At 39.5% G+C, this 13,465-nt stretch overlaps 1 protein-coding gene across 1 annotated transcript in view; it reads left to right on the plus strand.

Moving 5' to 3' along the window:
- DGKG (diacylglycerol kinase gamma) overlaps positions 1-13,465 on the plus strand; it is a 204,027-nt gene that overhangs the window by 101,136 nt on the left and 89,426 nt on the right. The window contains exon 20 of the mRNA XM_037838860.1: positions 11,762-11,826. Within this exon, the coding sequence (XP_037694788.1) occupies positions 11,762-11,826 (65 nt within the window). The remainder of the gene's footprint in view (positions 1-11,761; positions 11,827-13,465) is intronic.

A 13,465-nucleotide genomic window follows, 5' to 3' on the forward strand; every position in this document is an offset into this window, starting at 1 on the left:
AAGCCTCCCCAGAGACTCAGTATATAAAAGACAAACCCCACTCATTTAAAACTCTGGAGGACAGTGGAGACTGGAGAAGGACTCCACAAATGCTGAAGTGAAGTAAAAGAAAAACACCAGGTAGGAAATTGCCATCCCAGAACACCAGTCCTACTCCCTCCCCTCATTCAGTCCTGCACAGCTTGGGAATCTCTCAGAGACAGAGGCTGAGGTCCCTCCCTCCCACCATGGCCGCTCGCAGGAGCATGTTAGAACCCATGCATATCTAGGCACCAGATCCCAAGTCTGCAGAGACCCAGGGTGGAACATAAGCTGCTTGGGTGTGCCCATGCATAAGGGCTCCCAGGGGGTTGAGGGGGATAAAGGAAGCTGTGGCTGGAATCAGGTGCACCCATTCAATCCAGTATCTATTAGCTGGACCACCTAAATGCAAAATGGACTTTCTGGAGTGCCCACCTCTCTGGATTGACTCCATCTGTCTCCCCAGGGCAGGATACCTAACAGAGAAGAAACTGAAGGCCGAAAAGAGAAAAATAAAAGGGGGGGGGGGTGGTAAATTGAACCGTTGTATGACAGGAGGTTCCCAGAACTAAAAGTGAAAGGAAAACAGGAAACTGAATGAGGGAAAGAATTTAAACAAATCATGGGAGCTGGGGAGAAAATTCTGCACAAAAACAAATAGAACATATCAAGATTCCCAGAGAAGGAACAGAGGAAGGATGTTTTCTCCTGGAGGTTAAACAATTGCACATAAAGTGCTATCTCAAAAATTGTACCACATATCCAGGGAAAGCATCAGATGAATAAGAGCTGAAAAAAAATCGGAGTATTTGACATGAGGTATTCTAAAGGTCTAGAATAAAGCAGACTAAGCATCAAAGAAACTTAACACAAAGCCAAACAACAATAAAACCCTAGGCAAGAGAGAGAAGCTGAACTTCAGAGTAAACTCATCAAGAAATCAGATGCCTATACATCAGCAAAAAATTACAAGCCATGTTAAGAAACATGAAGATACAGCCAAGTCAAGGGAACAAATTAAAACTTCAGAGGAAACATAGGATTTAGAACAACTTATCGAAGTTCAAACAAATCTCCTAAATCAATTCAAGGAGATGAAGGAAAATATGGCCAAAGAGATAAAGGATATTAGGAAAATATTTTGTGAGCATAAAGAAGAATTTGAAAGTATAAAAAGAAAAATAACAGAAATTATAGGGGTGAAAAGCACAATAAAAGATTTTAAAAACAGACTAGAGACATACAACAACAGATTTGAATCAGCAGAATAATGAATCACTGAGTAAAAAAACAGGACAATCAAAGTCTTACACACAGAAGAACAGATAGAGAAAAGAATTGAAAAACTTGAGCAATGTCTCAGGGATTTGAGTGACAGTGAAAAGCACACAAACATAAATGTGATGAATGTCCCAGAAGAAGAATGGAAGGGGAAAAAAGTAAGAAAGAATATTTGAAGAAATGATGTCTGAAAATTTCCCAACTCTTATGAAAGACATAAATATACAAGTCCAAGAAGCACAACATACTCCAAACAGAATAAATCCTAACAGACGTATCCTGAAACAAAATACTAATCAGACTGTCAAATGCCGGAGATAAAGAGAGAATTCTAAAATCAGTAAAAGAATGGTGATTCGTCACATACAAGGGATCCGCAATAAGACAATATGCTGATTTCCCATCAGAAACCGTGTAGGCAAAAAGACAGTGGTGTGATATATTTAAGGTACTTAAAGAGTACCAGGCAAAAATTCTTTATCTGGCAAAACTGTCCTTCAAAAATGAGGGAGAGTTTAAAATATTCACAGATAATCAGAAACAGCAAGTTCGTGAACAAGAGATCTGTCCTACAAGAAATACTAAAGGGAATTAGTTCTAAGGTTGGAAAGAAAAGACAGGAGTAGAGTGTAGAAATGAAAATTATCAGTAAGGGTAACTAAAAAGGTAAAAAAAGAAACAACAAAAAAATATGGCATATAACATTCAAAGGCTAAAATAGCTGAAATAAGTACTATCTTTACAGTAATAACACTGAATGTTAATAGATTAAATTCCCCAATCATAAGACACAAATTGGCAGAATGGATTTAAAAAATGATCCAACTATATGTTGTTTACAAGAGACTCATCTTAGACCCAAAGACACAAATAGGTTGAAAGTGAAAGGTTGGGAAAAGATAATCCATGAAAATAGTAACCAAAAATTAACTGGGGTAGCACTTCTAATATCAGACAAAGTAGACTTTAAATGCAGTAATGTTATAAGATACAAAGAAGGACACTATATGTTAATGAAAGGGGCAATCCACCAAGAAGAAATAATAATCATAAATATTTATGCACCTAACCATGTTTCCTCAAAATACATGAGGCAAACACTGGCAAAACTGAGGGGAGAAATAGAAGTCTCTATAATAATAGAGAAGCACAACAGACTTCAAACAGAATAAATCCTAACAGACTTTTCCTGAGAAAAAATTAGAGACTTCAGTAGACCACTCTCATCAATATATAGAACATGTAGACAAGATCAATAAGGAAATAGAGAACTTGAATAATATGATAAATGAACCAGACCTAACAGGCATATACATAACATTGCACCCCAAAACAGAAAGACATGCATTCTTAAGTGCTCATGGATCATTCTCCAGGATAGATCACACATTGGGTCACAAAACAGATCTCAATAAATTTAAAAATATTGAAATTGTACAAAGTCCCTTCTCTGATTATGATGGAATGAAGATGGTAACCAATAACAGGCAGAGAACTGGAAAACTCACCAATAAATGGAAATTAAACAACACACTCATAAACAATCAGTAGGTCAAAGAAGAAATTGCAAGGGAAATCAGTAAATATCTCAGCACTAATGAAAATGAGAACACAACTTGTCAAAACTGATGGGAAGCAGCAAAGGCAGTGCCGGGAGGGAAATTTATAGCCCTAAATGCTTACAGTAAAAAAGAAGAAAGAGCTAAAATCAAAGACCTAACTGCACACCTGGAGAAAATAGAAAAAGAACAGCAAATCAATACCAAAGCAAGCAGAAGGAAAGAAATAACAAAGATTAGAACAGAAATAAATGAAATTGAGAATTTAAAAAACAATAGAAAGAATCAACTAAATCAAAAGTAGTTTCTTTGAGAAGAACAATAAAATTGGCAAACCCTTACCTAGACTGACAAAGAAGAGAGAAGATGCAATTAAATAAAATCAGAAATCGGGGGGGAGGGGGGGACATTGCTACTGATCCCAGGGAAATAAAAAAGATTATAAGAGGATACTATGAACAAATGGATGCCAACAAATTAAACAACCTAGATAAAATGGACACATTCCCAGAAGCACACGAACAACCAATACTGACTCTAGGAGAAAAAGAAGACCTCAACAGACAAATTATAAGTAAAGAGATTGAATCAGTTATCAAAAATCTGCCAACAAAAAAAGCCCAGGACTTGATGACTTCACAAATGAATTCTACCAATCATTTCAAGAATTAATATCAATCCTGCTCAAACTCTTCCAAAAAATGAAGAGGAGGGAACACAATCTAACTCATTCCATGAGACCACCATCACCCTAAAATTAAGCCAAGTAAAGATACTACAAGCAAAGAGAATTTCAGACCAATTTTTCTTATGAATATAAATGCAAAAATCCTCAATAAGATATTTGCAAATCAAATCCAGCAGCACATTAAAAGAATTAAACACCATGATTAAGTGGGGTTTATCCCAGTATACAAAGGTGGTTCAACATAAGAAAATCAATTGGTGTAATATACCACATCAATAAATCCAAAGGTAAAAACCTCCTGATCATCTCTATTGATGGAGAAAAGGCATTTGACAAAATTCAGCATCTTTTCTTGATAAAAAGTTTGAAAAATAGGAATAAAAGGAAACTTCCTGAATATGATGAAGGGCATATATGAAAAACCCACAGGTGACCTTGTGCTCAATGGTGAAAGCCTGAAAGTTCTCCCTCTAAGATCTAGAACAAGACAAAGATGCCCACTGTCACCACTGTTATTCAACCTTGTGCTTGAAGTTCTAGCTAGAGCAGTTAGGCAAGAAAAAGAAATAAAACACATCCAAATTGGAATGGAAGAAGTGAAACTGTCACATTTGTGGATGACATGATCTTATATTTAGAAAGTCCCAAAAAGTCTACAACAAAATTACTAGAGTGAATAAATGAGTTCAGCAAAGTGACAGGATACAAGATCAACATGCAAAAATCAGTTATGTTTCTATACATTAGTAATGAGCAATCTGAGGAGAAAATCAAGGGAAAAATTCCATTTACAGAGGCAACTAAAAGAATCAAATATCTAGAAATAAATTTAACCAAGCATATAAAGGGCTTGTACACAGAGAACTACAAAACATTGATAAAAGAAATCAAAGAAGACCTAAATAAATAGAAGAACATTCTGTGTTTATGGATTGGAAGACTAAATATCATTAAGATGTCAATTCTGCCCAAATTGATTTACAGATTCAGCACAGTCCCAGTCAAATTTCCAACAGCCTACTTTGCAGAAATGGAAAAGCCAATTTTCAAATTTATTTGGAAGGATAAGGGGCCCCATAGAGCAACAAACACGTTCAAAGAAAAGAATGAAGTTGGAGGACTTATACATCCTGACTTTAAAGCATATTAAAAAGCTATAGTGGTCAAAACAGCATGGTACTGGCATAAAGATAGATATATTGACCAATAGGATCAACTGAGAGTTCAGAAATATATGGCCAATAGATTTTTGACAAGGCTGTCCAGTCAACTCAACTGGGAAAGAATAGTCTCTTTAACAAATGGTATTTGGAGAACTGGATATCCAAATACAAAAAGAATGAAAGAGGAATCATAGCTCATACAATATACGAAAATTAACTCAGAATGAATCAAAGGCCCAAATAAAAGAACCAGGACTATAAAACTTCTAGAAGCAAACATAGGGAAGCATCTTCAAGATCTTGTTGTAGGCAGTGGTTTCTTAGACTTTACACCCAAAGCACAAGAAATGAAAGAAAAAAAAGCTAAATGGTACCTTGTCAAAATTAAAGCTTTTGTTCACCAAAGGACCTTGTCACGAAAGTGAAAAGATAGCCTACTCAATGGGAGAAAATGTTTGTAAACCACGTATCTGATAAGGATTTAATATCAAGAATATAGAAATCCTACAAGTCAACAATAAAAAGATAAACAACTCCATTTTAAAATAGCCAAAAGACGAATAGACATTTCTCCAAGGAAGAAATACAAATGGCTAAAAAGCACACAAAAAGATGCTCAGCATCACTAGCTAGTAGGGAAATGCAAATCAAAACTACAATGAGATATCATTTCATACCCACTAGAATGGCCACTATTGAAAAAACAGAAAACTACAAGTGTTAGAGAGGATGTGGAGAAATAGGAACACTCATTCATTGCTGGTGGGAATGTAAAATGGTGTCGCTGCTGTGGAAGGCAGTTTGGCGGTTCCTCAGGAAGCTAAGTGTAGAATTACCATATGATCCGGCAATCCCACTACTAGGTACATTCCTAAAAGAATTGAAAACAGGGACTCGAACAGATATTTGCACACCAGTGTTCATTACAGCATTATTCACAATTTCCGAAAGATGGAAGCAAACCAAGTTTCCATCAACTGATGGATGCGTAAACAAACTGTGGTATTATACATACGATGTAACATTATTCAGCCGTAAGAAGGAATGAAGTCCTGATGCATGCAACAACATGGATGAACCCTGAGGGCATTATATTGAGTGAAATTAGCGAGACACAAAATGACAAATATTGTGTGATCTCATCAATATGAACTAATTACGATAAGCAAACTCAGAGTTAGAATCTAGATCATAGGTTACCAGGAGATAGATTGGGATTAGAAAATGGGGAGTTGATTCTTAACTTGTACGAAATTCCTGTTTAGGTTAATGGCAAATCTTTGGAAATGGATGGCAGTGATAGTAGCACATTATTGTGAGTGTAATCAACAGCACTGAATTATAGAGGTGAAGGTAGTTATAAGAGGAAACTTAGGATGTATATATTACTAAAATAAAAATTAAAAGATACAGCATAGGACTGTACAACACAAAGAACCCTATTGCAGATGATGGACTATAGTTGATAGTACAAGTGTAAGAATGTTCTTTCATGAATTATAGCAAATGTATGCTACTAATACAAGGTGTTATTAATACAGTAGTATATGGAAAAATACACCTAATGTAAATTATGGACAATAGATAATACTACTGTCAAAAAATAGTACAATTATAAAAAAGTGCTGTCATCAATTGTAACAAATGTTCCATACCAATGCAAGGTATTGGTGGTGGGGTGGCATATGGGACTCCTGTGTTTTATGCATGATTGTTTTGAAACCCCACAACTTCTTGAATAAAAAATTTTGAATTTAAAAAAAAAGGAACTGTAGCTTAAAGAGATAAAGAAACAAGTCAAGCTGGTGCGTGGTGGAGACAGGAATCACTAGTCTAGTTCCAGAGCTGGGCTGAGTTGTGGACAGCTGAACCATGTGGACTCTGCTCAGCCCCTCCATCCTCATTAGGGAGTCTTAAAATTGAGTCTGTTATGGCTCACCAGGGCCCCTTGTCAGAAATGCAGATTCCACCCTCAGGGTGGATTCTGATTCATGTTCTGATTCAGTAGGTCTGGGCATGGTCCAGGAATCTGCATTTTTAACAAACTTCTGAGATCATTCTGATGCAGATGCACCTGAGAGCAGGGAAGAATGGGCAAAGGAAGTGGTTCTTCACAAAAGCAGGAATCAGAACTGAGAAGGATGATGGAGAGGGAACCTAGAAAGAAGGGAAGCAACCAGGCTTTAGAGAGAGCTGAACTGCAGGACGGATGCTGTGCCTAGAAGGTAAATTACTATCACCGCTGCCTTCAGAGTCTTCAGCCCCAAAACTTCCCTTTTTTGACATACCCAGTTATGTATGATAGCTGGGAGCAACATGATTCCTGAAAGCTTACTTGCCTCTGTTTACACAGGGCTGTGTGCAAAAAATGGTATTCAATATTTGCTGACCAAATGAATGAACACACCAAAAAGAAATGACAATCTTTTCTCAACTGGGTAACTAACCCCTAAAAACTCAAGAGATAAGACTGTTTGGTAACCATGGTTTTAATTCATCTTTGCAAATGGAAGAAAGGGAGGGAGGGAGGAAGGCAGAAACGGCCAGCTAATTATCTCCCAAGAAAATGCATACACAGATTCTCCATCACCCAGTGGTCAAGATATTTATTTGCCATGGTCTGATTTATAATAATCCATTCTGTTCATCTTTTAAATTATGAAGAACTTCACAATATCTTCCTTAAGATTTTTTTCCTCATACTCCTTTAGTTTGTTCATGTTTAATATTTTATTGTGGAGGAGTAAGGTACCAGGACTGTTTTTATCTCTTTGTTGTACCCTTAGCCTTCTCTCAATAAAATGTTTGCAGGGTTTGTGTGCTCGCTCTTTAAAAGCTGGAAGAGAAATTCTTGAGAAAACAAGTAACCAAGATGCAACCCTAACAAAGTCTGGGGCTGACATTTGCAGAAAGTCTTGCTCCCTATTTGACTTTCCAAACATTTTAAGAGGAGAAGTAGATATGTAAACCAACCCACAGTTTTTCTTCCTTATCATGATTAAATAGAGTCAGGCTTTCTTGGCAAAGAGAGCAATGCAAAGTCTTTGCCTCATTTGAAGGACCTGGAATATCTTATTGATATCAAATGTCTGCTGTCTTGCATTTATAAAGGTGATGACGATAGCCACTACTGTGGTTTGGCTGGGTGGTAAAGAATTTTCCCTGATGAGTTCATCCATCACTTTGGTGCCAGTGGAGCCCACTTAATAGAAGGAAGGACAAACAAGTCAGCGGGTCCAGATTCGAATGGCCTATCCAGGCAGTGACTATGGCCTTGACCTCATAACCACCATATTCCAATTCTGATCAAGTGGGAACATACCAGTTTCCCACCAGTGAAGAATTGACCTTATCAGTCCTTTTAACTGATATTATCCACTGGCAGGAGATTTTAAACATAGTCATTCAGTCACCACTTCCTCTGACTTCTCTGACCTCCTCTTCCCCACTCTTTATTTTTGGATTTGCAGAAATGTCAGCATGGCCAGGTATCAGTGACAGGAAGTTTGGGGCTACAAAATAGTTCCTGAACTATGTGTAACTCTCAACTCCTCAAAGGCTCTGCTTTCACCAAGCCTTAACAAGATGAGTGAACAGCTAATCCCTTGATTCAATGAAATCTATTTTTGATGCTAGGGAAACCTGTGAGCCAAGGAGAGGTCACAGCCTATCCCACTAATCCACACAGCATTTTCCACCTTACAGATCGCACTTAATAGACTTCACCAGCCAGGTTTCCACATGAGGGAATTGGTCAACAAGACATGCAAGACATGATTTTTTTCCTGCAAACTTTTGAATTCCTTCAGCACCAGGTTCTTGTCTATCATCTGTGAGAGCCATGAAGCTACTAAGACAATGGGATTCACTGAGACATGTCCTAGGCAAGGGGTCCTTTCTTACCTAGGACATTGTTTTCTATTCCCAAATCCTCCATAACTCAGAACAATCCCCATTTCAAATAATCTGTCCTATTATCTCCTTTCTGTCTTTATACTATATCCCATTGCCAATATGGTAGCCACTGGTCACATGTGGCTATTGTGTACTTGAAATGTGACCTGTCCAAATTAAGATGTGCTGTAAGTGTAAAATATACATCACATTTCAAAAATTTGTATGAAAAAGAATGTAAAATATCATATTAATAACTTTTTTTACTTAATAGTGTAATATTTTAATTCTTTTTTTGATTTTTTCATTATACAGTTTTTAGCTATTAGTTGTTGATCTAGGGTTTACCATATATCATATTAATAATTTTTATATCAATTACATGTTGTAATGATAACATCTGGGGTATCCTGGGTCAATTAAAACATATTATTAAAATTAATTTTATCAGTTTCTTTTTACTTTTTTAATGTGGCTACCAGAAAATTTTTAATTACAAATGTGGTGTACATTATATTTCTGACCCAGACATTGCAGTATTTCAGAGTCCAAATTGCTGCTTGGATTTGGAAGGAACACAAAAATCCTTTGTCCAACCATGTGCTGGAGTTTTAGTTCAGGAAAGAGTAGCCCTGTGTCTACGTCTCTCATTGTCTCCTCTTCACCCAGCACCTCACAGAAAAGACCCCAGGCAGTGGGGACATCAGAAATGCTTTCCTCTCTTCCAAGGATTTGCAATTCCTATCTTCCCCCTTCACAAGAGAAGTCTCATTTTTCTGTCATTATGACCAAGAAAGTCTTTGGACCATCGTAGCTCTGGTCTCCAAAATTTAAATTAAATCACTACTGAATGGAAATGGACCCAGTTCAGTGGCTGACATGGAGAAGCTCAACAGAGGGTAAAGGTGAATCTCGACTCTCTTTTTAATCCTTTAGTAGAAATACATGGTCAGAGTCTTTATCATCGTTGTCTTTGCAAGTCTTAACAGCAAAGGAGCTCAGGGGACTACATTGTCAAATCAGGAGCCACACGCTTAACTAATAATATAGTAAAGGCTGGTCTTTGTGAAAAGAAGCTTTGCAATACCTGATTACGAAAAAGCCGAGGACAATCAGAACAGCTACAAACAGGGAGGAGGCCTGTGCACATATCCCAGAGAACAAAACAACAAAACAAAACAAAACAAAAACCCAGGAGCCAGTCACAGCAGTATTGGGGATAGGAGGTAGGGAAGCACAAATAGTGCCTGGCAACATGTGATTGCTTTTTTTTTTCTTCCTGACAGAAGGAAATTAATGTCAAAGGAACTCAAGTAGATGGAATGTTTTCTTGAATTCTAGAGAAGCATTTGACAAATGTCACATGAATCTCATTCAGAATGTTCACTGAAACTTGCTCAGGGAGAGGTAGGTGGGCCCAGTCTAGGAGAATGAGGCCCTACTGCCTGGAGAAGCCCTGCAGGCTGGCTGGGGTCCAGGGAGCAGACACCCCCCCCCACCCCTCCCGCCGCTCGTCCACAGCATGCCTTGCCAAGACCTTCAACTTCTGGTGTATCTTAAACTAAAACTTAAAACTTTTTTTTTTTAAATCAAAAGCTAAGGTTTAGATGTTAAATTCTCAAGACATTACTTCTGCAATGGTCTTTGCCAACCACAAAATAAACCCACCTTCTTGACTTTTTCTCCCTACCTTTCCAGAGTGGACTGCTGGCTGAGATTACATGTATGCCAAATCCTACTGTTAGTTTTTCTTTGCCTCCTAACTTGCTTCTAGACCTTCTGTCCCCCACCATCAGTCTGTATTTCACTCACTACACACAATGGATGCTCAAAGATGTTTCTTCATTGAACATATACCTTCTGATGCTAAAAAAAAAAAATTCAGAAATTTTCTTTGGTCGAGTTTCCATATCAAGGAATGGATTTAATGTGCATTAGCTGAAAAGTCACCATATGGAATTCCAGGTCTCTTTTAGCCAAGTATTACAGTAAATGAGTTTCTCTAGTTGTGCTTTTTTTTTTTTTTTTTAAGTCTGGATCAGTTGCCTTGTTTCTGTGTTACCTCCTGCTTTCAGTCCAATTGGCCTTTTTATTCCTAAAGCCCAGCAACTGTACCGAAAGTGCTGGCCACTGGGCCTGAACAGCAAACGGCAATACATATGCTTTTGCTCTAAAACAAGGCCATTTACACACTTGAGGAGGAAAGTTGAAGTTTGAAGCTCAGGACTGGTTATGGAGATAGGCAGTGTGGAGGCATCAGCATCTAGATGCTAGTGACAGCCGTGAGAGTTAACGAGATGGCCCGCGAAGTTGAGTGAGGGCCACAGATAGAAACTCAGGGGAACACACAGTTTCAAGAAGTTCTGGTCAGAGAGTAGAGAGCTGGGAAGCATGGTGCCAAGGGAGCCATCCTAACTGTGAGTTCTAAGGAGCAGGTGGTCAACAGTGCCGCAAACGGAGGCACTAATAATAGGTGAGCAAAGGTTCTCACTGACCTTGGAGAGAGTTGTTTCAGTGGAGTGAGAAGCCAGAAATTATATGGTAATCTACTAGGCAGCTTATCCAGTGTGACTCTTTCTACTGATATGGATGATTATGAGTTAATATATAATGATATCTACCAATGTCAGCTTCCTGGTTTTGACAATGTACTATGGTTATATAAGATGTTATCATTGGGGAAGTGGGTGAAGGTACACAGGAACTCACTGTACTATTTTTGCAACTTCTTGTGAGTCTTAAAATATTTCAAAATAAAAAGTATTTAAAAAAAAGAAAAGCATTAATATGCATAGCATTTCCAAGACTCACACTGAGCCCCACGGCAAGGCTTCTACACTCTGCTCAGTGACACAGACACCCTCTCTCTCCTCAAAGGGCCCTAGCCATCCCTTAACCCACCACTGAACTGTCTGTCTCTCAGCGGTCAGGTATAGAGTGAAGTCAGCTGAAGCAGGAACTCTATAAGTATTCATGGCACTAGCTTGCAACCTTGGACTCTATTGCTCAGTCGCTGTCTGAGCCTCAGGATCTCTCCTGTGAGATGGAGTCTCAGGATTCTGGGGGGATTCAATGAGATCATATGAGCTTTTATTCCGCCACATGCCAGTCATGACCACTAACCAGGAATCTGCTTTTGACTCTTTCCCTTTTAGGATGCCTCCATTGCACATAGATTCCACGTGATGAGAGAGAAACACCCAGAAAAATTCAACAGCAGGTAAGAAGACCATCACCCCTGTAGACCCGACTGCTCTGCCCTCCGTCCCCTTCCTCCTTCCCCCCAGGCATGGCTGCCCAGACCCAGGCCTCCCACCTGCTCGCAGGGAAATAAATATTCTTGACCGGGGCTTCCAAGGAACTTCACTTTCCTGCCAAGTTGCCGGAAGAGGGGGTTCCATTTCCAAAAAGAAAGAAATGTCAGAAACCTGCTGCAGCCTGGCCGCCTGTCCCCTTGCAGAGGGAGGGTGGAGGGGGGCGCCCGCCTGGGAACGGTTTTGCTCTTGGTTAACTGGAACTTCTCCAAGGCTCGGCTGCTTTCTCGGAACATACAGCGACCCCACCTGCAGCCCCTTGCAATTCTTCTGGGAAGGGGGGCAGAAAGGGTAGAAGGGCATTCCCAGAGCCCCTTTGCTTCTCAGTGTCCCAAAGAGGGGGAGACAGCAGCTCTGGGCTAAGCCGGGGGTGAGTGGGTGTGCGGGGACCAGGGGGGTGCATCATCGCTGCATCCCCAGACAGCAGAGGGCAGCAGCAGAGAGGCCTGTGGCGGCCCCTGCAAGGGCGGGGAGACCCAGAGCCCACCAGGTCCCAGCTTCCGCCTAGGCACTCTGTGTGAAGTCTGCGTATTAGGTCCAAAAATGAAAGGAAAGAGAAAGCCAAGTCATTTGCAAACAAAACAAAAGACTTCTTGCTTGCAGGTGGGAAATTGTGAGAACTGAGGTGTGACAGGCATATCTCTCCCCTAGGCTTGTTCAATTGCCTTTCTCCTTCTCCCTTTTCTTTTTCTTCTCATTGGTTAATTTCTATCCTTTCTCCTTCCTCTTTGTTGTACCATTTCAAGATGACCACGGGACCCCTCTCAGGCGGGGAGGTAGGAGAGTGGAAAATAAATTGGACTTGGTCTTTGAGCCTGAAACCTTTAACTTTTATTTAGCCATAAGATTATCTTCAAAACAGAGGCCAGGAAGTTATCTGAAGACATTCATTTAAAGCCAGCACCCCCAAAGAGCTCCCTCCTTTTCTTTCCTGCTTCTTTTCCCTGACCCCACACCTGGCAGGTTAACGGAAAAGAAGAAAGACATTTTGGGGATCGGACACTGAACAAAATGAAGCTACTCCAGCTTCAGGGAGAATGAGCTGTGGGGTCTAATAGCTGCTGAACTAACCTTATGAGGATTTGCGTTCAGTTTCCATCACAGGCACATTCCTTCTTGCTCTCTCACACGCAGAGACCACACCCACTCACTGACTGCTATTAACACATATACTTTCAGCCCGACTCCTACTATATTCACAAACTTACAAATCAAATGTTCCCTTTCTCACTATCTTTTTCATTCTCAAATACACATATGACCACTTTTTTATACTCCCACTCTTCCACCCATTCCACAGACTTTCAAGGTAGCCATGTACATACTCATTGCCAGTTAAGGTGCCATATGCTTGTGAAATCCATGGGGTTATGTTCATTCATTCATTCAGCAGCATGTTTTGAAAACATACTACAGGCCAGGCACAGCTCTGTAGGTGTTTTAGATAGAGATGAGTATCCTGGGAGTGGAAGCAGACTGGAAAGCAAATATGTACAATGACTGTTGTGTTAAATGAACAGAGGTAAGCTATGGGAATACAAAGCA

This window comes from Choloepus didactylus, chromosome 1 (genome assembly GCF_015220235.1).
Source record: "Choloepus didactylus isolate mChoDid1 chromosome 1, mChoDid1.pri, whole genome shotgun sequence".
In the NCBI taxonomy this organism is placed as follows: Eukaryota; Metazoa; Chordata; class Mammalia; order Pilosa; family Megalonychidae; genus Choloepus; species Choloepus didactylus.